General features: G+C 40.8%; 1 protein-coding gene across 2 annotated transcripts; it reads right to left on the bottom strand.

Annotated features, from left to right (window-relative positions):
- LOC306973869 (small conductance calcium-activated potassium channel protein 2-like) lies at nt 1–27,684 on the bottom strand. Of its 2 annotated transcripts, none has more exons than XM_079570933.1 (10): nt 27,501–27,684; nt 15,895–16,740; nt 13,644–13,739; nt 8,030–8,317; nt 6,403–6,524; nt 4,119–4,260; nt 3,338–3,448; nt 2,419–2,546; nt 595–664; nt 1–496 (listed from the first exon to the last, which is right to left on the bottom strand). In XM_079570933.1, exons 2-10 carry the CDS (start codon nt 16,714–16,716, stop codon nt 266–268), a joined length of 2,010 nt encoding a protein of 669 aa, XP_079427059.1. In that variant the 5' UTR covers nt 16,717–16,740; nt 27,501–27,684; the 3' UTR covers nt 1–265. The 2 variants fall into 2 exon arrangements, with proteins under 2 accessions (XP_079427059.1, XP_079427058.1); XM_079570932.1 differs by lacking the exon at nt 27,501–27,684 and adding an exon at nt 18,099–18,703.

The raw sequence follows: 27,684 nt of genomic DNA, 5'->3' as shown, positions 1-27,684 counted from the left end.
TAACTTTATAACATATTCATTACCTTAATTTTATGAATCCGTAAAACAAGTACATGATCCATAAAGTGGAAGCAAAACAAAACAGCTTTGGTTTTTCAGTGGGTCATTTCCTAAAGTCTACACAAGCATTCCTATATTGTTTATTATACATATTTTTGGTACACAGCCAGTCCTTATAATGTCTTCCTCCCACTTTTCTGCTGTGTATTTCCTCCCGGGACGGTCCCGACAGCACTTGTTCCAGTCCATTTGCTCCTGTCCTCTTCTACCTGTCTCCCTCGCTGCCCCCCGCCGCCTCGGCCATGCCCTCTCTCTCTCGGAGCAGGTGTCGGATGGAGGAGTTTTGAGTGGACAGAGTGTTGGAAAGGAGCGGCATGAGAACCCGGAACCCTTCCCTGAGCTCCTCCACGTTCTTCTGCAAACTGTGGATGTGGTTGTCCATCTCTCCTCGGCAGCCCTGCACTTCCGTCAAAACGTCGTACATCAAATTCTGCATCTGTGCGGTGTAAAAGAGAAGGGCCAGGGGAAATGTCAGACGCAGCCGTTTTCAGCGATGGCTTCAGTAGAGTTTAGGGAAACACTTGCCTCTCTTACCTTCATAATATCTACCAGAGTGTTGCCTTGGTCGGCCAGAATCCGCTTTTCCATTTTGACCCGGCGGAGTCTGCACAAATATTAGCTTTTCAGATTTATTAAGTCCATATAAAACATGTGTTGCGTTTAGAAATCAAGTCTTTAATTGTCACTGTATAAGTCTATAATCCAAAAATCCCCCCCCAAAAAATATGCCACTATGGTTAATGGTTATTTAACCTTTTACCTGCCACCTTAGGGTTAGCAATTATGCATATCTAAATCTCAAAGCATATTGACCGGAGAGCTCACATCCTATATGCCAGTGTGATACCTCATTTGAAAGCCAAGACCTTCTAGTTTCTAAAAATATATGTGAGATCTGTGTGAGTGAAACACAACCTACATCACATTTGCCGTTCCTAACCCTAATAACACTCATAAAACTTCCATGGTCTCATCCAAACTCCAAAACTCCTGTCAAGATCCTGCCAAAGAAGTGGCTGTAAACCTGTCCCGTGACGATTATGGGTATTGCGACTTTGATTACATTTCGATTAATTGCCCAGCCTTAGTTTGCTATAGTATTGTTTTGTTGCATTGTTGAGTTAAACTGAAGCCTGGAAAAAGTCAAAGTCTTTCTTCACAATGCAGATCCATTGAGATTCTCTTCCTTTCCCCCGATAACGATGGAGAGCACCCAAAGAAAAGCTACGCAAACTCATGGAGAACCTGAGCCAGCCTGGGAATCGAACCCCAGAACTTTCTGCTGAGAGGTGAGAGCTCTAACCACTGCGACATTGTGCTTCCAAGAAAGGAGTTTGCAGAGGAAATTTGACAAAAATGTAATGTGGAGTTGAATTATAATGAATTCTATGGGAGCCTTTCCCAACAGCTCCAGGCAATAGACCTTGGACAAAGTTGAAATGGTTTTGAATCTGCTTTGTTTTAGTTCAAGACTTGGCGATGATTCCCGCTTCACAATTTTTGATTTTTTTTTCCTGAGCGATTAAAGTGTACTTTAGATAGCAGACAGGTCACAGTCTGTTTCTGGGCAAGGGCTGGGTACTGTTAAACAATACCAGTATGGTATCGAACAAAAGGTTTAGTTGCTAATGGTATCATTTCATTTCTTTATTTATTGAAAATGGACATAGCGATTACATTGGACGAACCAGATGCATTGTTTGAAGTGTTATAGCACATGTGCTAATTTTCAACACCAGTACATAGGGAACCAGAAGAAATAAAAGTATTGAAACAGGTACCAAAAGAAATATATTATCTTCAAGTTTTGATGCTGTTGGTCATCCAAATTTAAAAGAAAAAAAAAAGTGAAACAAGTGGAAAAAATAGGGAAAAACAAGAGGAAAAACTGGGGGGAAAATGTGAAGAAAAAAAAATTGGAAAAATTACTATTGTCCCAAATAATAATAATAATACAAAAAAAACACGTAGAAAAATGTACAAAATGAGGAATAACTTGATAAAACAAGTGGAAAAATTTGAGAAAATTTGGGGCAAAATTGGAAAAAAAATATTGGCAAAAAAATGGGAAAATTAGGAGAAAAATTTAGAATTTTGGGATAATTGGGGAAAAAAACATGTAGAAAAATTGGGGTAAAAAGTGGAAACATTTTTGAAAATTTAGGGGAAAAATATGAAAAATGTGGCAAAAAAAACATTAAAAAATAATACCGAAAAACAAGTGTTGATAAAGTACCAGTATCGAAAACAAATAAATAACAGTACCCAACCCTACTGTTTTTAGCCCACTGCAGTCCTCTCTTGTTTTTATAACGCTAGTACATTTAGCTGAGACTTATTGATGCGAGAGTGTCTTACTGGTGGATGGCCAGCAGCAGCTTCCTCTGGTGATCTCGGACTCGGGTCTGGTCCTTCTGGCTCGGCAGCTTGGCGTGTTTGTAGATCAGCCAAGTCTCCCTCAGCACATTCGCCGCCGCAATTTTTATCTGCGACAGATGCACAGTTCGACACAAGGGGGACTTAATTCATGTTTACGTCCAAGAGCTAAACGTTATTTACCGTGCAACCTCATCGATGAAAGCATTAATATTTAGAGATACGTCGGTTTGAAGACACAGTCAAGTGATTTTATGTCTAAATTTGGAGATTGAAGGAAGGCGGCTGCCAATACCTAACAGATAATCAACTTTGTACTATAAACTTTTCTAAACTTTTGATTGGTTTACTCGAACACACTTCAATCAGGGCTCTTATCTGGCCCTCAGGGAGTCCCAGACAGGTCTCTTGTTCAACATGATAGGAATTAGTTTGTTCTCTTGCCACCATCAGTTCTAATAAGGGAAAATCTCGCTCTTATACCTGAGTCTTACAGTGGCAACGACATCTTGTCAAATGCTATTAGGGCTATGCTATGGCAGGTAGCAATTTTGCTCTCACTAACCACTTGAGTCACTGCTTAGGTCCTCATGACGAGAGGAGAGAAACAAGAAATAACATGAAAGAACGCATTAAAACATGTATTGGGATGGTCACATTCAAAAGGCTGTGAATCAAATCTGGCAGAGATTGTAATATTTGAAAAGGACAAGCCACAGTAGCCAGGTCATAAGGCAACAATGTTTAAAATTGAAAAACAAAAAAATCTTATCTGAGCTTTACTGACCCCGTGTGGCTAAAATCAGCATTGGTTCCTGGCAAGTTTGAGGTCACACAAGTGCATCCTACAACTATCTCTCAGTGCAACCCACAAGTGCACAGTCCGACCCTGCTCCTTTACCCTCTTAGTGATGTGGGAGTCCATCATGAAGTTGTGGACGTGTTTTTCGGCTCGAGTCAACTCCAGTTTCCTGGCAACCACCGCCACCACCAGCACGGTGCAGCCCGCCCCCTGTTCACACGGGACACACAGGAGTTACGTACTGAATAATACAGAAACCAACGCACTGTCAGTGTATAACATCCCAAATGTTTCCTGTGCAGCCTCTGGACATTTGCTACTGAACAGGCAACAACCAGAGTTCATTTTGATTGATTTAGACATTAATATGGTTTGGGTGACAGCTTTTTTGTACATTCTGGCAAAGATTTGGTCAGATTTTTTTAATTTTAATTTTGCTTTAGTCAATAAAGGGTCTTGAAAACTATGCACAATTCGTCAACTAATCTAAATAGCAAAGTCTGATGAATTGAAACAGTTGGCCAAAGTTGTTGACTGGATTTCCAACACAATCTCGAAGTAGGCGGTGACACATACCTGTGCACTGTGTTTAAAATTACCCAAAGTCACCAGGTAAACTCTACCACACAACTCTAGTCCACAGCAGGCAGATCTCTGGTCTATGACAGACAGAGGGACAGCTGTAACCTGGGGAGGGAGCGAGTGCAGCAGAGGCAGAGAAAGCATCGTCGAGGCTCCTACTTCACTGCGAGCAGGGGAATCTACTGTTGATAATTCACTAATAAAATACACCACATTTGCACTCTTCGCACAGCAATGGTCAAGAGTATTTGTAACTCCCGTCTCTGCGATAGACCCAGTAAAGCAGTGAAGCCTTTACCATGATCCCGGTGAGCAGACAGATGCTCCGGCCGCAGTACGTGTGCGGCACCACATCTCCATATCCGATCGACAGAAACGTGACAGACACCATCCACAGCGCCTCCATGTAGTTACTGCTCAGGTCCCGGTAGTTGTGGTGCCTGAAAGACGGGAGCGGACAGGTGGATCTCATTCATAATATGGAGCGACAGTGACGGGTTGTAGAAAGGTCATAGAGATGCACAATTAATCAAATTCTAATCAAGTAATTACATTAAGAATCAATACATCTCTGGTCATTCTCTCTATGATGCTTTTTATGTCAATCATGTGGCAGCAACAGCTCATTGTTTGGAGTGTGGACATTCATCTTTGTTTAAGCAAAGGTTTGGCCCAGCCCCAAATGACCGCCTCAGCTCTGACCAGGGCATGTGTAGTTGTGTCCTGCCCGGGCATATGTAAGGTGTGTAAGTGAGTGGAGAGGTCATTGCACATTTTCAGAGGTATGCTATGACGGTGCAAGGGAATCCTTATAGCAGGATAATCTATATTGTCCTGGAAAACTGCCTCTTGTCACAATTCAACCAATAAAAACCTACAGATAAATCAGGTTACATGCACATCTCTGAATTGTGCCAATGTTTCCATGTATCACCAGAACATTAGAAGAGGACACCAGTGTAATGATCAGATACAGTATGTTATTTAATGCATAAATCATATTATTATAAAAAGCATCTCACTAACCCTCACAGAAATCTAAGGTGCACAGTTTAAAATGTTTAATAACTAAACCCCAGGACAATGGTCAGCTGTGTTTCAATGCTGTCACACTCCGACATTAATCCACCAACACATAAACTGAATGCATGCCTGAAGTGTACACAAGACAAGAGCTCGACCAATAAGGGTTTTTACTGGACGATGCTGATACTGACTTTAAAAGTCAAGTGCAGCCAATAGCTGTTAAGCTTTACCACAGCTTTTGTGGCCATTATACCGTTATGTCCGGTACACCATTTCCAGCCAAATGATGTGATATAAAATAATACTAATAATACAAATAAAATGTGTAATTTCCTGTAAAGGATCAATAAAGTATCCACTCAATTTGCTGCTTTTGAAGGTTCTCTTTTGTTTAGATGTAAAATGTGCATACTCTCTATTATATTCATGAAAAAGTAAAGTAAAAGTAACAACTTTAGGCACTGACTACCCTAAATCATTTCAAAAAGAGTGTGATCTGACAAAATATGTGTCTAAGCCAACACTTTTTTTTAGCCAGACTGATCTGATATCAGACTGGTTTTACTAAGACCCCAACAGAAACATTGGTTGCACTGAATGACCAGTTTAGCCTCTGCCCCACATATTTAGATAATGTTACACTTTTCATCGATGCCCTGTGCATTGTATAGAAAAGTAACAAAATAAACAAACAAAGATGATTTTTCTATTTCTTCTTTAAGTAGCCAATTGCATATTTTTGAGACTCTGTGCCGCTGGTCTGATAAGAGAGGGCTATTATCTAAGGCAGCCATTACCAAAGTCCGGGACATTGCGGACCCCTTATTGATCAGAAAATCTCTCGGGGCCCCTTAATTCATAATTGTTTACTCCATTCAAAGGAATTTTTTATAATTTTACAGCTAAAATGACATAAAAAGTAACACAATGACAGTAGGCTAAATACTGGTTTAAAGTGGTGCATTTTTCCAGATGAATGTATTTTTCCTATCAAAATGAACTTTTTTCATTGTACTTGTTTTGCAGACAAGCTTTGGGGGCCTCCCTGTAGTGCCTCTGAGGCCCCCCAGGGGGCCCCGGACCCCACTTTGGGAACCACTGATGGTTTTAACATAATAGATTGATTGGTGAGCGTGGTTTGAGCTCAGGCCTGTTCTTTACACATTGTCAATGTTTGGATTTGTTGTGGAGAATGTTGTCTTTGTGTATGTTTTTACTGGAATTTTCTCACACGGATTTCCTTCTACTACTACTGCTACTAATCAAAACATCAGGCGTTCTTGTAAAATACAGGCTACAATGTGCTCTACAATGTGCTCTCATTCAAATTATCCATAATTATAATGTGTGTGAGTTTTGGGGATACATTATTGCAGCCTTTGCTTTCAGACTCAGCAAGTTTAAAGCTTTACTTTTGTGAGTCCATTCCTCCATGGCGATCGCTTTACTCCAAGGCTTCTATCAAAGAGGTGGGAACACTGACCATTCTGCCGCTGCGCATCATTAAACAGAGATTTTCATGAAGGTTTGGTAACGGCTCGGTCACAGTCACGTACCTCTCGCAGACGTGCAGACCCCACGCTGCCACTATCCACAGAGAAACACTGAAGATCATCAGCACTGTCCCGGGATAGTTGGTCATCAGCGTTTTGCCCACAAACCTCGTGTTGAAGTGGATCTGCAGAAGACAAACTTTAATATTTCATACTTTCAACAGTGGAGGGGGTCTATTTAGGAAAGCACCTAGCAGATTACAATTATATAACACAAAGCAGATGAAGGATGTTCCTAATCTAGCTCAGCGCACGGACACCGGGTTTTAAGCGTTTGCAGAAGGGGACATGGAGGTCGTCTTTTGTCACTTTTGAATGGTGTCTATGAAAGAGGGGGGATTAGCGGTGGACGCATAATCGCCCGAAAGCGCAGAAGCGAAAGAAGAGCGTAAGCAGCAGCAGCAGCAGCAGCGGCGGTGGATAAGAACTCAGGAAGCAGCAATTGTCACACCTCAATTTTCACTTGCTTACTGACCTCTTGGCCCACCTAAAGGCACAAGAGAGACACATAAGAAATGAAAATAAGGTCCAAAGAGGAGGAAAGATCTTCGATACCGAGTCAAATGCATTGTGTTTAGCCTCAATTTGTTCTATTAGACAAAAATCGAAACAACAACATAAACTAATACAAGAGATAATGCAATACAACTATGCAATATACGAAAGTGAAAGAGTATTCTGTACTTTACATATGATGATCCATTATTATTGGTCTCAAAGTATGAAAACACGTGACTTAACCTCTTAACCCCCACCTGAACTGAGCACATTTTCTCCAGTTCGGCTTTAGCCAAATCTATAAGCTTCTCGGAAAAAGTGTCAAAAACAAAGCGAAAGTGAGGATGAAAACGCAACAAAAGAGTGACAAAAATGTGATGCTAAAGTGATAATAAAGCAACAAACAAAAGCTACAAACATGCAACAATGAAGTGACACAAAAGCAAAAAAAGGCGTCAAAAACCCCACAAAAGAACAGCAAATAAGTGACAAAAAGGCGACAAAAGAGCAACAAAAAAAGCCACAAAAGACTTAGGAAAAAGTGAAAAAAATTGATGAAAATGATGATGCAAACGAAACAAAAACACAACAATGAAATGACAAAAAAGTGTAAAAAATTTGACAAAAAACTATAAAAAAAAAAGACAAAAAGATGACAAAATTGTAACAAAAAAGTGACTAAAATGCAATGAAAAAGCGAGGGCAAGAACGCAAGGAAAAAGATCCACAAAGCCCAACTAGAGAAAATGCGCTCGGTTAAGGTGATGTGAAAGATACAAGATTAACAAGTTTTTGAACTGCCACCTAATAGTTATTAAACAATTATCACATGCTGTAGTAAAGTCATATTTTCAGGAGAGAATAGTAACATACTTTCACTAACATAGTTCAAACTGATGTTTTCCAGTGAAGAAAAAGGTTCCCAAGCTGTCATCTGTACTGAGATATATTAGCGTTGAGGGCGTTTGGCTTTGTCAGCAACTATCACATGCACAGCAGACTGAAACATTCAACGACCAGGTGCCTCTTTAAGTCAACACCGAAAGAACTTGGTACAGATGACTGACCTGTGACCTTTTTCTACGTAACTAAACTAATCAGTAGAACATAGAGGCGAACACAGGAGCCTCACCTTGTTGAGGGCCCCGATGCTGCGGGACGCGGTGTCCGTGAAGAGGCGGCTGTGGAGCATCATGGCGCGCCCCAGCAGGTACAGCCGCAGGAACATGGGCAGCGCCAGCACGATCTCCAGCTCCGTCTCCGAGAGCGTCGGCCGCGGCTTGTTCTCCTGGAAGTACGCCGTGAGGCCCACGGGATACGGGTGGATCGCCACAGCAACCAGCTCCAGGACTATGAGGGTCACGCGCTCCGTCGTCATAGCGATACGCCAGTCCTCCGCACCGATGTCGTGGGTGTACAGCTGTGGATATGACAGCCAGGTTTTACAATATCTACAGAAAGTTTTCAGACCTCTTTTAGTTACTTCTATTTTATTATGTAGCAGTTTGAGACTAAAATCAAATATAGAAATGAAAGAAAAGTTGAGGGGAAAGAGAACAAATTTACCCACACACCACTTCACCGCTCTGAATCAGTGACAGGGATTTAACCAATCACAGTGAAGCGTGGACTTTCAGAAGCAGCCACAGACCGTGAAATAGCGGTGAACTGCGGGAGGCAAGGCTTCTCCCCTAATGGAAGCTCATTCATGCTGGCAATTTGGGTGTTTTTTGTATCCAGCCATTATATAGAATAGGGCAAAAATAAAAATAGAAATTGTGAATTGAAAAATATAGTCTATAATATTGTCTTAATGGAAAGTCCTTTAGTGCAGTGGTTATACCAACCTTTTTTGTCTCGTGTACCCCTTGAGTTTTCCATTTATAACCCCTATCTTAAGGATCTTACCAATATAACTACAAAATGACCAACTAAACTCAGATTATTCAGTATTTAATAGTGTGTTGTGCTCAAAATGAAGCTAAAATACTCTCAAAATGAAACCTTTCCTTACTTTCCTTTGAAATTGATATTGCACTACTCAGTTTTACTTTCTTTCTTATTGTGAAAATTATAATAATTATTTTTTTATTGGGGCGACGGCACAGATAGTGGAGTGAGTCGTCTTGTGACCAGAGGAGCGGTGGTTCGAATCCCGCAGGTGCACATTGTCGTTGTGTCCTTGGGCAAGATCATTGACAGGCCAATCGATGGAGAGCATGCTAGCCTATAACCCATGTAACCATAAAGGAAGTGGGGCTCGGCTACATCGGTCTTACAAAGCTACAAACTTTTTCAGTCTTCTCTAAGTCATTATTGAACAATGGCATGTCACTTTTGCCTTTAAAATGCGCTACATACTGGAACTGTTTACCCACTGATCTAATTTTTTTGTAAAGGCCCAACTGGGGACGGACATTGAGAATCAGCATTGGCTAAAATGTAGTATGTAACCTGAGTTTATGTGACATACTTGTCCCTATTCAAATAAACTTAAATAAAAAAAAATACATCGTCCAGATTTTTTTCTTTTGCTGTTTTTGCCGTAAATGAAGGTTTGATTGACACCAATGGGCAAGACATTTCACCCACCTTTCCTCCAACGTCTGTGTACATTGGTGTATGAATGAGCGGGTGAATGGGTGAGTGGCTCCTTAAAGGGGCTAGATGCAAGTAAGCCATTTCATACTCACTACTGCCACCTCACTTTTTTAACGACAGTGCAGGGTTTTAGAGGCAGTTGTGGTGAAGAGGTCTGGGCTCATTCTACACATTAGGACATTGTTGGAACATGAGGAGGAGGATAATACATAATTTTAACCTTTTTAAACTCTGTATAGTCCCTTTAATGTAAAGAACTTTGAGTGCATAAAGCAGGTAGAAAGGCGCTGTATAAATGTGACTAATAAATCCTAAGTACCCCCTGCTAAGTTCTCAAATACCCCAGGGGTCCCCATACCCCTGATTGTGAAACACTGCATTCCCGGAGCCTGCTCTCACCTCCTTTAGGAAGAAGAGAGCTGTAATTAGTCCATTAATATTCCATCTGATAGCTGCAGATTGCTACTTCTTTAAGGCAATATCAATATACAAATCAAGTATACATGAATAGTGATGAAATCTAAATCATGATCAAGGCTCCCACAGCGCTGCGACGGCTGTTCTGCATCGACAGCATCTTGGATTATTAGGAGAAATGCAGCAGTGCCAAAGACATTAGAGGCCTGTACGAGGCTTGCTCAAGGACACAAGTACAGTAGTGGGAATAACACCATCAGCTTCATGTTTAACGGACAAATTGTTATTATCTGTGTGGGACCAGATACCGATAGGATATATATATTTCATAATGGAGACTGAGGAGGAATGATTAATGAGAATTTTACTGGGGCTCTTTTAATGTGCCTTAGACGTTTACTTTGTCATGATAAAGGTTGAGAAAAAAAGAAATTATGGGCACTTATCATCAATCAAACTGAGACTGGGGTTTTTAGCTGAATTGCTTTATGCATTTTTTTTCTTCTTCATACAATTAATTTCTGTACTTACTTGACGACTTAAATTAGACATGACAGTTAGCATGACTTTTACCTTCATTTTACAAAAGCATTAAAACTGGGGATGGATTTCTTCATATTTTCGTCTGATTCAATGCTTTTTGGTGCATACAAGTATAGATCTGTTTTTCCACCATGTTATATTGTTGCTCCTCTATTAAACACATACTTAGCACTCAAATTGTACCTACTTAAAGCACTCAAATAACTGCTCTACTGTTATTCATAAACATGTTAAGCTGTACAAAATATGAAACACCAAAACTAATGCGTTTAAAAGTGCTTTCAAAAGCCTTAAACAAAACGAGTTAGGACTAAAAATCATCTGGAATCAAACAAAGACCTTGTCCAGAATTGATTAGACAAAGGCTCAGGAAAAGATAATCTTGATAATCTTCATAGATAAGTTACAGCCTATACCTTAAGTAGCTTATTCTGTCTTCCATTGAGCGACAGTTGATACAAGAGATAAAGGGACAATGTCGAGTGCACTTTCTGGAGGACAGGGGCTAATATCACGTCACTTATCATCATAAAATGAAGAGTTTCTAGTCAGCTCTACCAAATGGGGAATAATACGTTACGAACTGAGGTGAACTTTAACTAAAAATATTTGTTCAAATAAGTAACTAAGTTATAATTTTGAAGGGCTCTGATAGTTGGGCCATTCACAATATAGAAATAATTTAGTGCATTTCTTGATAATGGACATCTCATTGAAATTTCATGTGGCTTTCACTTTCTTTTTCTTAACATGTGGATAATATTCGTAGTGAAGAATAACAGCCAATGATCAACATGTACTTGTGCAAAAAAAGTTTAGGTGTTCAGCGGTTTCTGTTCTGGATCCTGATTTTTTTTTATTTTTTTTATTTTTTTTATTTTAACAATGCTGACATACATACCACTTACAAGACAACACATTGACATAAGACAGTACAGAAAAGGGAGTGGAATGTGTATGAAGGCAACATAAATCCTGGATCCTGATTTTTAAGAGGTGCGTCTTCCATAGAGTTGCATTGGCTCGTACTCATCTGTGATTTCAAATTCTGCAATATTTATGGACACAATCGCAACATTTTAATCAAGCAGATGCGCACGTCCTCAAACTGAAAGGCACACTGAATGCAAAACAAATCACACATCACAATGTTGACAACACAAGTCCAAGTCTATAATAGGCTGAGTTCCCATTTAAGTATTTTTTAATTTTATGTTTATCTAAATGTCAGATTAAGGGCAGGGACCGATTATTCTATGAGAATCTTATTTGTAATGAAAAGAAATGGAGCCCATTGTAATTTGGAGTTCCACAAACCTGCTATATTCATCTCACGACTAAAGGTTCTTTCAGCAAACAACAATCGTGCCTCTGGGACTGAACAAAGCCTCCACTTTCTGACGTTGTTTGTGCAGAGCTGGACTGGTTTTCGGAGCTCCCGGAGTTCTGTACCTTTGGGTCAGTCAGATCGAATGTGTGAGTAAAAACTGTTACTATGGCCACTTTCCACATCATGTCATGCTTCAACAATCTTGACGTCATATTAAGCTCTCACAATCTTCACACAATCAGCGAGGCCTGATCTGTGTTCATCACGGTCCGCGGTCCCAGCCCAGGCCATGGTCACTGGGGCTAAGTCGGCTGACCCATGACAGGGCAATGCGGGATGAGAGGAGCGCGTGATGCGCCCGTCACAGCCCCACTGCTGCAGCACGGAGTTAGTGTCTGCCGGCATAAAGCTCCTCAGTCAATGTAAAATAAATAAATGAAAACAAAGCTCTGTTCTCACTCTTCATCCCTGTTTCTGATTCATGTCGATAGGCCTAATATCCACAATGTGTAAAAAAAGAAAAAAGCTTTTTCTTTACGTAGATCCGATTATGCACTTTTGTATTTTATCATGGAAGCAAAGTCTGTGAGGACTGCGGTGTTTGTTGAGCTTTGGAGCTTTTGGGCCCGATGTTGTGTTTCTAAACGCAGACTATGGTGTATCATTTTAGGCTGAGTAGGAGGGCACTTTCAGATCTTGCCACTCTAGTCTTAGCGCTTTTAAGTGGGAAGTACGCGGGGTGGAGAAACACCCATGACCAATGGTGGTGTATGTACAACAGGTTTTTCCTCCAACAAAACTCCGTGGCAGGGAAGGGGTGAGAGTGAGGGAGAGGGGTTGTGTTTTAAAAAAAAAAAAATTGTATTATGGCTGAGCCAGTGCCGACCCACACCACAGTGGGACCTGCTGCAGGCTACACCTCTTTCTCTCGGGACATGAACATTGTTAAGCTCACAATGGGGTTAATAAAGATTGTAGTGTGATCTGTGAAAGCCTATAATGCAGGGGTCACCAACCATATTTCAGCTGAGGGCTACTTTAAGAGCATTAAGTTGTTCGAGGGCTACCAGTTAAAAACAAATCCTAAAGACTTAAACGTACACTGTTCACTTATAAGATATTGACCCCATATTATATTAAAATAGCTTTATTTTAAACTCATACCGAGTCACAAGAACCGAAATAACTGTAATTTGAAGAATTAGTTTCAAGAAAATGAAGTGTTTTACTCTTTAGAAAAGGTCCCAAGGGCTACTGGACATGCCCCAAAGGGCCCCTGGGTGCCCACGGGCACCACGTTGGTGACCCCTGCTATAATGCTTAAGAAAGAACACAAGGCAGCGCGATGTAAACGAGGAATTGAATGTGAGGCTGCGATCAGTCCACCGCTCTCAGTGCTGCTTGAAATCAACCTCTCTTTTTTTTTTTATAAGCGACGCCCTCAAGTGGTGCAGGAAACATCTGCGCCACTTGCAAGATAACCATAGAAGCTTGTGCTGTCCTTGCGCCAGGCACATGATCTGGCCCAAAATCTTTTAATAATGAAGGAGTCAAAGATCAGGGACCCAGCTGGTTTTCTTAACCAAAACAAAACATTTTCACAACCTATTTTTTCAGTAATTAATTTTGTTTTTCTTACACTTTCTCGACTAAATATAAATACACACCATTTGTCTATTTCCAGGATGGACATGCAGCTGCACACCGTGGAAAATAGTGGAGGGCAAGTCGGTCTAATCCAGCCCTCCACTTTGTGCTTATCTCCTGAACACAACCTATTCTCGCTCGACTCCATTGCATTGCAGATTCTTTAGCGCTGAAGCATCTGTATTTTCTACATATACAGTGTTATTACCTGCACTTCGCAGCAGTGGTAGGCGATGATGAGGCCCACCAGGATGACAGTGGTGACGCTGATGATGGACTTCAGAACCAGAGAGTAGACGGAGCTCTGTCACAGACACACATTACTCCATTTAAAACCATAATCTGATTCAGTATAATGCATTTCAGACTTAAGAGGTCAGTGGCTCTGCACACTTTTAAGGACAATGGAAAAATAACATCATGTTCAAGATTACTTTTCATCACCATCAACATTTGACCTACTACAGCAGGTCGATACAGGATAAAAAACAAGGATTACGATGTCGAGCATTCATATTCACGTTTAGTGTCATGGGTTTGAGTTAATTTGCAAAATGTAATATCCCCACTCTTCACCCTCTTTCACTCTGAGCCGCCCTGTCGAAAAAAAATTAAAAGCCTTTAGGCATCAAATACTATAAAAAAAGTTTCTCTGTTTATCACTCTATTAAATGCTCAACTAAAATGACCTATTTTTTATCCATTTGTTAATCCTCTTCAAAACACTGGGTACAGTACACTGTTGTATTTTTTACTCTCACAGACAATATATACCATTTCTTTTCCCACTTTGTTGTCTGCTACTGAGTTAAAATTAGTTTTGTCCTTCACTATATTGTAAAAGCAGCATTTATCAATCGTGAACAAGCAGCTGGTTGTTGTAGTTTACTTTACGGTGAAAGTATTGCTCTCTGAAAGTTGTGAAATCTTATAAACTCATCCTGTAAAAAAAAAAGTGTGTTTAGATACAAGTGTGTCAGTAAAGTTTGAACTAACCATTTAAAACCTTCTCCCTCTTTCATTGTCTGTAAAATCAAATCAGGTAAAGGGTCTTTAAACAAATTGACAGGTGTGATTTCAGTATATAAAGATGAGACTTAACGTTCCTGCCTGTCTGAAGTTTTCACATTTGCCCATAAATAATGACTCATTTCCGTTACGAGAAAACAGCTCTGTCTTGAGAGGCCTGATGTTTTATGGTAAATTGGCAGCCATTAACAAAGCAACAACACTTTGCGTTTCTCAAGACTGGAGCCCTCAGAGGGTGATTTAAGCCTGTTTTCCTTTCACAACAAGCTGGATTTTATCTAAATGCCTGACATCATCTCCCCAAATAAGGACAGGACTGATAAATGGAGCAACCAATCAGAGAAACTCATCAGAGAAACTCATCAAAAATAACAAAAATATAATGGCAGTTTGAGTGATTTCGAAACAATGGAAAAAGGACACATAAGAAGTATAGAGAGCCTGAGAAACTATTGCATAAGGAGGTAAGAAGATATTTCAAAAGCAGATATTTGAGAAGAGATGGCATCCACACTGCCAAAAATGGCTGTGACACATTCAGCGAAAAACTCGTGGGAGAAATGATTCACTGTCAAGAGACACTACTTCTTTTGAACAGAAAAAAGGAGGAGCTGTTTTGCCAGAGTAAATAAACTCCAAGACTGAGAATGTAAAGCAAACAGAAATATGTTGAATGCTTCTTCAGTCTTACCCTTCTATTAAACCATTTTGCTAACAGCAACCTGACCAGCAAGACGCTCCTGCTTTCTGTTCAAAAACAGGAGCATCTGGGACCCTCCTCGTTTCTCAATAACATTTTTATTGATCCAATCACAGGTGCAAATTCATAACGTGTCACTCAAATCCTGTATAGTTCAGAACAAACTTTACAACTTTTGTCACCAGTAAAAAAAAAGAGTTTAGAGCAGGGATAGCAAGTTTGTGTCATGGAGGGCCAATTTTCTTCATTACCAAAACACCAAGGGCCGAAACTCACAATTTTAGCCCAAAATAAAGCACCTTTTCTCTACAAATATAAGTTTTGCTCATAATATATGACCTAATGGGGTGTTTTGCTGGGAAATGTGAAAATATTGACAGTATTTTCCACATTTTAGAGTCCTTTTCATTTATTTGGTCTCTGGTTTATGAATAAATGTTTCTTCAAAATTCTCTTGAGGGCCAAAGGTTTTATGCTGGAGGTCTGGTTTGGAGGCTCATGTGTTTCTCCATCTTCAGTGTGATTTTCATTAGCTATTTTTCATGTGTTTGTACTGAGCCAGTTTCCCTGATTGATTAATTCGTCTGTCAATCACGCCCATCAGAACCTGCTTGTTTGGAGAAGAGGAAAACATTGAAAACACAGAAGCAAAGTTACTGCTCATGCAACACATTTTTTCAAGCATAAACAATAAATAATAAGTATGGCTCCTCTCCTCCTCTGGACTCACCTTGCTGTAGACGCTCCAGGACAGTTCGGTCTCCATCACCATCAGCACCACCCCGAATATCCCCACGGTCAGAGCGCAGTCGTTCAGCCGCTGCCTCCTCAAAAACAGGCTCCTCCTCCGCACCAGGCGCCACCCGATGTTATGGGTCCGCCAGTACGGGTCTTCGTTGGCTTTGGTTTTATTGAGGTTCAGCGGGTTTGGTTTGGGCCTAAGTCTCTGGGGTATAGGCAGTATCGTCTTCACTTCCTGAGGCGGCTGTTGGACGTTGGGCGGCTGTTGGACGTTGGGCGCCTGCGGCTCGTCATCTTTGCTTGTGATAATAATTTCGGGTAATTTTTGGCGTTCCACCATTTCCACGTTTTCGGAAATGCTGCATATTCGGCAGTCGGCATCTTTAGGGTCCATTACAGGCCTGCAATGCACTTTGTACGGTGACTCGCCCTGAGACAGCGGGACGTCTGTAAAAGAAGTCACCCTTTCCTGAAACCTGTGCCCGCCGCTTGTAATTTTACTTTTGCTTTTGTGTCCAACAGTCTTTGATTTCTTCTCACATTTCTTATCTTTGCCTTTAGTTTTCTTACAGGGACGCGGCGAAGACGTTACATAAAGGTGTCCGTTGTACATGGGTGAAGTAGCCATAGCTTGGGTCCTGTCCAGCCACACAGTCTGGTCATGGGAGGGCTGGGCCGCGTGGTGGATGCCACACTGGGAGGAGCAGGCCTGAGGTTGTAGTACTATCCTCGGGGGCAGTAGGGGGCGCAGTGGGTCCTCCGCCTCCTCCCCGTCCGGGCTAGACAGGTTCAGAGAGGGAGAGTGCTCCATGGCAGCTGGAATCTATCAGCAAACCTGTGGAATCATGGGAAAGATAAAACACATTTCTAAAGAAAACACCCGGCTAAAATCCATACATTTATTATATATGAGCCTCCACTGCTTTATCTGTCAATCAAAGCCAAAAGCTCAAACTTTAAAGAACAAAAAAACAACGTGGTTAATATTTGATACTCCCCTCAGCAGTGCCACAGGAAAACAAACTCTATCTTTAGGAAAACAAATTAGTCTGGAGCCAGGATTTTAAAGCGCTTATGACAGATTCGACACAATTTTTGCTATAACATAGTTAATATAAATTATATTTAAGACTTTGCAACACAAAAAATGACAGAGCTTTCTTTAGACCAATTTTGTGATGTTCATAGTTTCATTTCCTTATTGGACACTGACAGGAAGTGACATAGACAGAGACAAAAATGTTAAACTGTTGCCGTGCCAACCCTGTTATTAGTTAATTTAAGGGAACTTTACCTTTATCTATGTCACTTCCTGTCTGTAGCTTAAAGATTCTAATATTAAAGCTTTTCTCCCTTACATTTCTTTATTAAAATTGCAAAGTCATATTTTTAAAAGCATTAAAACCTGTCACATGCACTTAAAGTTGTTTTTCTCGCCATAGGATTCCACATTATAGGCTGCCTTCTGGAGTCGCCCCTCGCCACTAGGGGGTGGTATTGCAGCAATGTCAGCAGCTCTCTGTCATGAAGACCAAAGAGAAGCGCTATCCTCACCCATTGTTCAAATCTAACCCCACAATCTCATAAGGGACAACAGATGAACGAATAATCCCTGCATAACCGTTTGTACTTCTGTACTTTAGTCAATCTTTCTAATTTCCTGCATAGTAACAAGAAAAATATATGTTACTGTTTTATCAGATTAACACATTATTGACTTTTCAATCAATCAAGTGTCGAGTGATTGAGCAAGGTTTTGAAATGTCAACATTTAAAGGGGCTAGATACAAGTTGGCCATTTTACACTCACTACTGCCACCTCAGGTCATATGTGTAACTGCAGCTTCTATATCAAGCTTGTGCATGACGGCACTTTGGACCCGAAGTAACAACTTTTGGTGTAACAGTGCAGGATTTTAGAGGCAGTTGTGGTGAACAGGTCTGGGCTCATTCTACACATTAGGAATAAAATATAATAAAAATAAAAATAAATAATAGATATTTTTAGTCCCTTTAAGTAGTATGTAAAGAGACCTATTGCTCTATTGTTCCATTAACCAGGTCAGATGAACCGTTCTAGGATCCTAAACCTGTTTTCATAATGTCCAGTTGACTATGCTAAAACAAAACTTTAACTTTTTTTTTCAAACAAATTCATACATCATTTAATTGACCAAAGTAACCACATCTTACCTTTATATCCAAGTATCCCGTTTATCACCAAAAAAAGAAAAGATAATCCTGCTCCTCCAGCAGTCACAGAGGTCACATCTGCTTCACGGAGATGCTCCAAAACGAATCCTCTGGCAAAATTCCTTCACTTTGAGAAAACTTTCATTCATTTAAACCTATGCCACGAAAATCAAAAAGCGCTGTAGTCCACTGTCTGTCTCTGAGTGATCAAGTACAATCAGTCCATTAACAGCGTCCTTTGGCTCCTCCCATGAGTTCAAGGTTACGCCTATGACGACATTGTTGAAACCAGCGGAGAACCAGCACATTTTAAGCATTTTCCTCTCTTCTTTGCCCGCTCTCTGTTGTCCCCTTCATATCTTTCATGTTTGTCTTCGTTCTCCTCAAAGCTCCGGGGCTTAATGACGGCAGAGACTTTAAGTTACAGATGTTGCACGGAGCCAAAGTCCAAGACCCAATCATCTGTTCGAGTATTTTTTTTTTTTAGCAAGAGGATTGGCAGATGCAAGCGGGTGTCCCAAATAAGTATGACGGAGATGTCTTTTACAACTTGCACGACTAAACCTATCAATCGCTGCCGTTTTCTCCCCCAGTTGGGTTAAAAGAAAAAAACTTGAAACATAATCTGCTATCAATTCGAGAGATTAGTAGGCCAGATTAATCGAGAAGGGGATATGTGATGCGATTAGGCAGAAAAATCAAAGCCCGTTAACCAAACAATATGCGCCGAAGAGTGGACGCAAGTATTAAGGCTTTAAAGTCATAACAATGACATTGGGCCGTATCATTATATTTATCTAAATCCCAGCGACAGATGGGTGCAAAGATAATGGAGCTCAGCATCTAAATGGAAAGGGGATAGAGTGGAGGGGGGGGCAGAGGATGGGGGCGGATGGCGATGTGCGGGGGTGGTTGTATCCGGATAGTAGCAGGATAAAGAAGGTATTATCTAATCTGAAGGAGTCTATGGGGAGAAGGCTGAACATGTGGGACAAAGGGGCACCGGTGTGAGAAAAGTCAGTCCTTGTGTTTTCAGACAAAGTCAAAAAACAACGTCCCGGTTTGGGACTTAAGCAGCTGTCGTGGAGAGGAGAGGGTAGGATTTGAGTGCGTTTGAATTCAAACTTGTGGTAAATACAGATGTTGAGACTAGGGCGGGTCGTGGAGGGTCAGGTCAGCCGGAAAGAAAATGATGCGGAATTTCCAGAACAGGAAGTGTCCAATTTATAGATAAAGTGTAAGTTTATTTTAGTTTACTGTCAATTAATTACTTTTTTTTAAATGTTAAAGGGATAGTTCAGGATTTTTGACATAGTGCCTAGTTATCCAGAGTGTTGCTGATTTTTGGAGATATATATATTTTTTTAATTCATGCAGTTCTTATAATTGAAGAGTTTCGTGGCGCTAGGCTAGTGCAAGGCTAGCGCATTTCTATGGTATCAGCTACCCTGCATTAAAAACAGTCTGACACGCTCCACAGAGCACCTGATGCAAATCACTTATAACGCCAGACTAACCATATAAATGTCTGTGTTGATAGAATAATTTTAACCATTTCGCAAGACCTTATATTTAAGCAGCATCAGCTTCGTGGTTGTATAAGCTACACGGTGGAGTGATCTGCTAGAAAATAGTCCCTCAAAATGCGATCATTCATGTGATGCAAGGTCAGTTATAGTCCAAAAATTATTTTTTCGACACAGACATTTATATGGTTAGTCTGGCGTTATAAGTGATTTGCCTCAGATGCACTGTGGAGCGGGTCAGACTGTTTTTAATGCAGGCTAGCTGATACCATAGAAATGTGCTAGCTTTGCACTAGCCTAGCGCCACGTAACTCTTCAAATATAAAAACTGCATGAATTACAAAAAAATATCTCCAGAAATCAGCAACACTCTGGATAACTAGGAAATGAGGCCCTATGTCAAAAATCCTGAAATATCCCTTTCACCACACCCATTTCATATTTTACTCCTGTCTTGTGTGCACGTGTATTGTCTTTATTGTGGGATTTACAACTGGTTTTGCATTCATGTGATTCTGTCACTTCGTTGTATTTAGGATCACCTGGCATATCGATTTTAAAAAATACTAATAGGCTCGTTCCAGAAGCCTGGTGGCGCATGCTGGTTAGATTTCTGTCTAGGCTTGTCACGATAACAATTTTGAAGTTCGATATATTAAGGCAGGAAAGTATCATGATACACAATATTATTGACTCTAGCGATACTATACTGTCAACTCTTAGGAATAAAAATGACAGAAAACCTCTGTTCTAAAAGTGCACCCTCAATCCTAAAATACCACACAAGCTGTAAGAAACATGCAGTATAATGAAACTCAATTTGCTTCAGTTAGAAATCAAAGTTTTGCAAAGAAATAATAGGGGGAAATGCTATGAAATGTACAGACGATGAATATCTAGCCCAAAATGTATAGTTTATCTGTCATTTATTGAAGGCGATATAGTAATCATCGTGACAGCTGCTACATGGCCACGTGAATGACAGGAAAACGCCCACCTGTCAGCTGCTCACGCTCAGGTGACTGGATATGAGTTTGCTGTGATCAGAAACGTGCTCCTCCCTTGGCTGTATCTCCCTCCTCTCTTGTCAGTGCTAATATGACTGAAACTATTAAAGTTTGCCCTCTGAAACAGACATCATGATTATGCTTCTCAGAACAAACTCATGATTTAGAGGCAAACATTTATATCACAAACTTGAACAAACAAACAAATGGGAGAGCTGTCTCTGATGATGCCTCTGGGGTAAAGGAAACACAGCAGGGATTTAAAAGAGTTTTATGCAGCATAAACATGAAATGAACGCCATAGATGCTGTGATCTGAGGCCACTCTTTCAGTTCTCTGCATATGAAGCGTTAAACTGGACTTCAGACTTTTCTCTTCGCCCTTGTTGTGCCCGTCTACTCTCACTGATGCAAAAACACATTTTTTTGGGTTTGTTTTGGGTAAATGGGTGTCTCTGTGTTGCTGACCATCTGTTTGAGTTGTGCTAAATCGAAAAAAGTCCTGAGAAAATGCTTTAACCACTAGTAGAAACAAACAGAACAAAAGAATAGTATTTAAATTCAGATGTCAATTTAAGTCTAGTCAGTAGTTTCAGGTGAGCCCTAGACCTCAAATACAGTTTTCGTGGTCATGTGGTGGAAAACTGGACACATACCTTATTCTGTGGCTGACTCTCATATTCACTCACTATTGTCAATTTTCTCTCAGGCAAGTCCTACGGTAAATCTCCTCAGATGAAGATTTTTTTTTCAATATTGTGGCTTCTTGTGATATAGATATTGCTTCATTAAATATTACGATAATTCTATTTCCAAACATGTACTTTTCATGGTGGAAGAGAGCCCACAGTAACACAGGGAGGACATAACAGCCCCACTCAGCGTCGCGTCTTTATTTACAACGCAATTCATCCAAGTCAAGTTTGAAACTCCTGCCAACTCTCCTTGTCCAAAAAAGCTATTCCTTGCCCATGGTTTAAATGTGGTCCAAAGTGACAGCTTTCGAATTAGATTACTCCCCATTTATATAACCCATCCACCCCTAATCCCATTAACACAAACTCCGAGTGGCCTGCCCTCAAAAACGCATGTATATTTAGTTATATTGCTTTGGCTTAGCTTCATCTCTGCACCAAACATCTTCGCCTATACAGCCTATTGCTGCAGCTTCTTTAAATTATCTTGTCGCTTTTTTAATACCGACGCGTCACCCGGATATATGCACATCTGCAAGCCTTCAAATTAAATCACGGACCCCGTCAGGACCCAGTAAATCCCACCATGGCAGAAGCTGGTAGTCTAAGTATGTCAATTCTTCTTGCTCGTGTGGGGCCCAAAGCCAGCCTCGTCTCGCAATTAGTCTTTTCCATTGCAAATCATCCCGTTGACTGCTAAGAAGCTGAAATTAAACCGGGGGATATTTTCAGTGCACTAATTGCAGTGGGCTGGCAAATGGCAGCTAAGCTAGAGGCTAGTCTTCCTGCCAGTTCATCTTGGTTGTGATATTAATTGCTGGCTTCTAAACAGCAGGGAGGCATTTATAACAAGATAAAATGGTTTTCCCAAAGGGAATGCATGCTGTAAGTCATTTTAATGTCATAACACGAGCCAGTGGTACACTGCATGCTGTAAATTTACCTTCAACTGATTCAAATAAACTCAGGATATAAACAAGATACGTGTGTTTTTAGCAACTTCACATTTTTTTCCTTGCTATTCACATTTTGGAAAGCTGCTGACAATGCCGAGTATAAACTAATCCACTGGATTAACACGGACAACAAGATAAGAAAAACCTGAGTCAGAATTTTATTGAGATAGCAAAAACCAAAGTCACTAGAGGTCAGTTAAAAACCACACTGCGCAACATTGCACCTGATAGATAAATGCAAGCTTTTATTTTCTTACAGAAATGTGAATGATTTAAAACACGTGTTTGCTGTGAGTGGCTCACAGACCTGACTATAACTTTACTGGGAGCGGGACGTCTCCAGCTTGTCTCCATAGAGACAAATATGAGATTTAGGTCGGTCCTCATCCAAATCCAGCAAAAATACTGTAGCTCTGTCGGTGTCACTAGCTGGTCCTTAGGAGCATGTTTTATATGACTAGCAACTGTATAATCCAAAATGTTACACAGTGTGCCTTTAAGAAACAATATATTTGAGTTCTTATCATTACAAATGATCATTTTAAGGGTCACAAATAATCTAAAAGCCCAGTAGGCTCGTCTTCCAGTTTAGAACTCGTGACCAAGATCCTGTTTTTGGTCTGGTTCCCTGAGCGTTAATGCACCAAAGCAAGTTTGTAAAGTGTACTTAACTGAATCTTAATCTAAAAAAAAACGACAAATCATCCAGACTATACACTTAAGTCCACACATCTTAACCAGTGCAGTAGTAGACTTGTCTGCTCAGATATTCATCACTCCTCCTGATATAACTTGGCTCCGAGACATTTAAGGTTCGCCAGTTGTTTAGTTTTGCCAACAGCGGAGTCTTTTCTTTCCATTTGTTCGATATAATTCAATATAACAGACTCCCCTGTGTCTCTTTGAAAAGACAGATTACACTGTAGTTATCTACGGCTCCACTAAAGAACTGCTTTGGGACTAATGACTGTTTTATGCACAAATAGACATTTCTATCATAGTGGCTTAAAATAAATGAAAGTGAATGAATGTCAGCGTCTAAATAATCTTTATTGTCTAGTTTGTTCTGCATCTTTCAACAATAACGACTTAAAGTCAGCAGAGGCAAATCCAGCATGTCTCATAAATGATGTGCCAACTGTACAACACTTATATTTAGCTTTTATGCAAATTGACTGTTTGCATTAACGGATTATTATATTTATGGTGAGGACAACAAATCCAATTGTAAATCCAGCTTTTGGAGGAGGACTTAATGTGTTTAAACAGCATATATGTAAATGTATGTATATCCAGTAATGCAACTTTTCACTCATAGAAAATATGCATTGAAAGACTATATAAAACAAAGTATTGTTGTTCAGTCAATTTATATGGTGAAAAGTTACACAGATGGTTTTAAAGAAATGACTAAAGGGAATCCTAGATCAACAAACCAGCATAATAATGGTGATTAATTATTGCATTAACATGTTTACCTAGAAGACTAAGGCAAGCACTAATGTTTCTCTCAAGGTTATTTTTTCCATTCTTTGTTCAACTTAAGCATGAGGAAAATCTGCAGGGGTTAAAGAAGTTGATGCCAGAAGTTTCTATACGTTGCTCCATTATAATAATGAGTCTAAACTTATGACTCTGCCAACTGCATCTTAATTGCAATAATTAGTACGCCCTGATGCGACATTATTTGGCATCCCGATTCCAGACCTGGGTATTTTGTGATAGCTTGCAACTTTGCCTCGAGTTTTATCTTTCTGCTTTCATTTTCAGTGTAAAAGCATGAGAGATATTGATCGCGAGTCGTCTCTTGGCCAAACCGTGACTATAATAAGTGTATTAGCCCTAAAATGTTGATTGATTTCAACACTTCACATCATAAACTGTTATTGGATTGCCCAGACTGTAGAAAATCAGCAAAGCGCATCCATTCAGTTTCATTCAGAAGATCCCAGAGGTGGAAAAAAAACACTCCAAATCTGTAGAAAAGTATCAGCAGAAGTGAAATGTTGGTTCTAACTTCTGACACTTAAAGGAGGGAGAGGCAAACAGAAGCTGGGAATTGAACCCAGGCCCTTCTTGCTGTCTTGAGTGCAAACCCCAACACCACACAGATCCCTGGGCAGCTCACATGTATGCAATGGATAAAGTATTCACAAAAAAATCCTCTATATCTTTTCCAAAGTAAATTAGAAACCTCTAGTTAGTTCTCCCTGTGCTGAGTGGATGGCGCGGGTCAATAGGCAGCCCAGTGTAAGTGGAGGGGACGCGTGTCAGCGTGGGAGCGGCCTAATCCAATCAGGGCAGTAATTAAAAAGTCAAAGCAGCGAGTCCTGATGCTGCTGTCAAACGGTGGCATTCAGCGTTTAGCAGCGTTTAGCATGAGAGGCTTCAGCGCGCAGTCTGCCATGTCAGGACTGTGGCCATTACCGCAGCCCTGCAATTAGAGGCCTGACAGCGAATGAGGCAATTAAGGCGGAAAAAGAAAGAGGAAAATGCTGAGATTACAAATATAGAAAATTCATGACGTGCAAAAAATAGAGCAAGTCGACGATGATCAGATTTACTTTTATATGAACAACTTTATTGCTAATCTGTCATTGTTTTTAAACACACATTGCTAAGCAGTTTGTTTGTATACTAATTCTGCCAGACACAACTTTAAAACTACAAATGCATCCAGAAATGTGTGAGGTCAGCCGTCTTAAAAACTAGGCTGAGAGACTCTCCCTCGAGACTGTCCTTGTTTCCCCCTGGAGCCTCCCCCAGTGGGACATGCTCAGAGGACCTCCTGTGTGAGGGCTCAGGAGGCTTTCAAAAAATGACTCACAGCTGGCTCCTGTAAATGTGAAGGAGCAGCTGCTCTACTCCGAGCTTCTCACGCATGACTGAAATACTGGAGGGTCACCAAATGCAAGAAGCTTCACTCTCTTGAACTGCATTTGTGGTTTTTGTGTTGCCACATTGGCTTTTTTACGTCTTTCCCGTGTTTCCGTGGAGTTCGGCGGATCTTTTTTCTGCAAAGAGTCCATAATAGATACAGTCGGCATCTCTGGAATCGCCCATATATGGTCATTTTTGAAAACAGTTAAGGGGAAAACAATTTTGAAAAAGTGTAAATTTTCTCTAATTATTCAAAAACTACTGTAACAAATGCTGAATTATGAACATAGTTTCTACTAAATAATGATACAAAGACATGGGGAGGAGCAAAGTGGTTCAACAGCCCATAAATACATGAATAACGGAGAATGCTAACTTGATGCTACATGTTAGCATCGGGCTAATGCTAACGGTTAGCTAGCACAAGCTACAACTGACGTTTTTTCACTTCTACTGAACAATCTGTTGCGACAAAATATCCATATGGGCCCAATTTACACTTGACTTAATCCATGTGTGATAAATAAGTTCATATTCCACCAGAAAATGGCAAAAAAGAGTGGAAAAATGTGTTTCTCTAAAGATTCTATTTTCCCCCTCAGTGAAGCCACGCCCCCTTCTATGACGAGATGCCGTCTGTATCTATAATGGTCCTGAAGAAAGCAGATTTTTAAAAGTAACAAACAGCTATAGCCTATGAGCTAAAAAATGACAAATGTCTTCTTCTGAAACACTTGAAGAGGCATCAAGAGCTCCCCACACCTGCAGCACAGTGGAGGCGTCTCAAAAAAGGAGGTGGAGGCGGCAACAAAAAAGGGACAAGCGAGGAGGTATCCGGGAAAGACTCACAGCTAAGCCACACAGGTCTTCTATCACTACCATTGTTCTGGCTAATGGACGTTTACTGCAGGATAAAACAGATTAACTGATAAGCTCGTCCCAGAAGATGGTGAGAGACAGTTGTGGAGCGGAGGGAGCTGCGCATCAGGAAGAGGAAGGAGGAGGTGGAGGAGTTGACCAGTGCAGGACACCACACTCTGAAACAGGGACAAACCCAGGAGGCGGTGTACTGTTTCAGAGGATCAGAGGAGACTGAAGGCAGCCAGCCAGGTTTCCTCGTCCTCCAAAAACATGCTGGTCAGGTTGACCTACAGTGGTGGCACACTCAGTCACAGCGGCTCAGGACTAACACCACAACACAATTCCATAATAAATAAAGCACTGACTTACTTAAATGACGGCGCACAGAGAGAGAGAGAGAGTTATTAATCAAGGAGACATGCACAATTTATTTCTTAATAGACTCTACATAACGTATCACCTTGTCAAAATGCAGAGAGAGGCCGCTCTGAATACTTGCAGGTGATCTTTATACAATTCTATCTCAAAAAGCACAACATAGATTCTATATTCAGTGTTCACGACCAAATGAGTCCTTCAGACAAATACCTCCACCGCACGTTTTATATTCATTTCTAATTCAACCTGGATAGACTCAAACAGATGAAAGCGGTGATTAGGAAGATTTATTGACATGTGTATTAGTTTTGGCGATCAGACCTCGGCAGTAGAGATCGATGTATGAAAGTCAGTATGGATGAACAGCTTGTAGTTAGGGATGCCTTCCCCCGGAGCCTGGACATTGGTGTTGGTATAGGAGACCCGTGAAGATGCAGCAGGTAGAAGCCGTGGATGGAAGAGGCGGAGATGGGGTGGAGGCGGGTCACAGTGCAGCTGGGAAGCGAACGAACCATGATTGCTGGGGCTTAAAAGCGGGACCGAGGGTGATGATTGGCGGCTACGGAGGTGCGGCTCTAACGCTGATGGCTGAGGTGGAGGTGTGGCCCTCTCGGAAGCGATCATAGGCTGGAGGTATGTGATGCTGAAATGAGTCTCCCAGGTTGAATTAACGCCTAGGCTTCATATTAACTGAGAACTTTAAAAATCTCAACAACAAGATAATGATGGGTTTAAGTGCCTTCTTGAGAATCTGCATGAATGTGCGAGAGTAGCCAAAGTGGATCCGGGCTCTTGTTCTGTTCAACTACCCAACATTTTATTGATCAAAAGCATGTTTTGAACTCGAGAAGAGAATGGGCGGGACGAGGTAGAAGAAAGGCCAACACGTGCTGACTTATTACGCATCTTCCAAAACAATTCAGGTAAATTAAGAAACTAAGAGTGCCCTTGAGTTTTGCTCATTTTAGTTTTTTATTTTATTTCATTTTAATAAATTGTTAGTTGATTCGTGTGCCATTGTTATTACAGTCATAATCTTTAATCCGTTTCCTCAGTGGGGCCTCACATTTATCCGCTGCTATTGATACTAATCCACTCACCGCGCTGCAGTTTCATCGCCGTTTCCTCATTATCTCCGTCTTTATGGCTCTCGCGGCTCGCATGTCCCGCTCAGCGCAGCTCCTCCACCTCTCTGGTTAATTAACACACACACAGAAACCGAAATCCCACGGCTTTTTAACTTCTTCACCGCAAACTGCAGTTGTGGGACGCGTCCACCAGATG

The sequence above is a fragment of the Gobius niger genome, assembly GCF_951799975.1.
Source record: "Gobius niger genome assembly, chromosome: 14".
Lineage (NCBI taxonomy): Eukaryota > Metazoa > Chordata > Actinopteri > Gobiiformes > Gobiidae > Gobius > Gobius niger.
The sequence above is the reverse complement of the archived record's forward strand: the minus strand, read 5'-3'. Positions and strand labels throughout refer to the sequence as shown.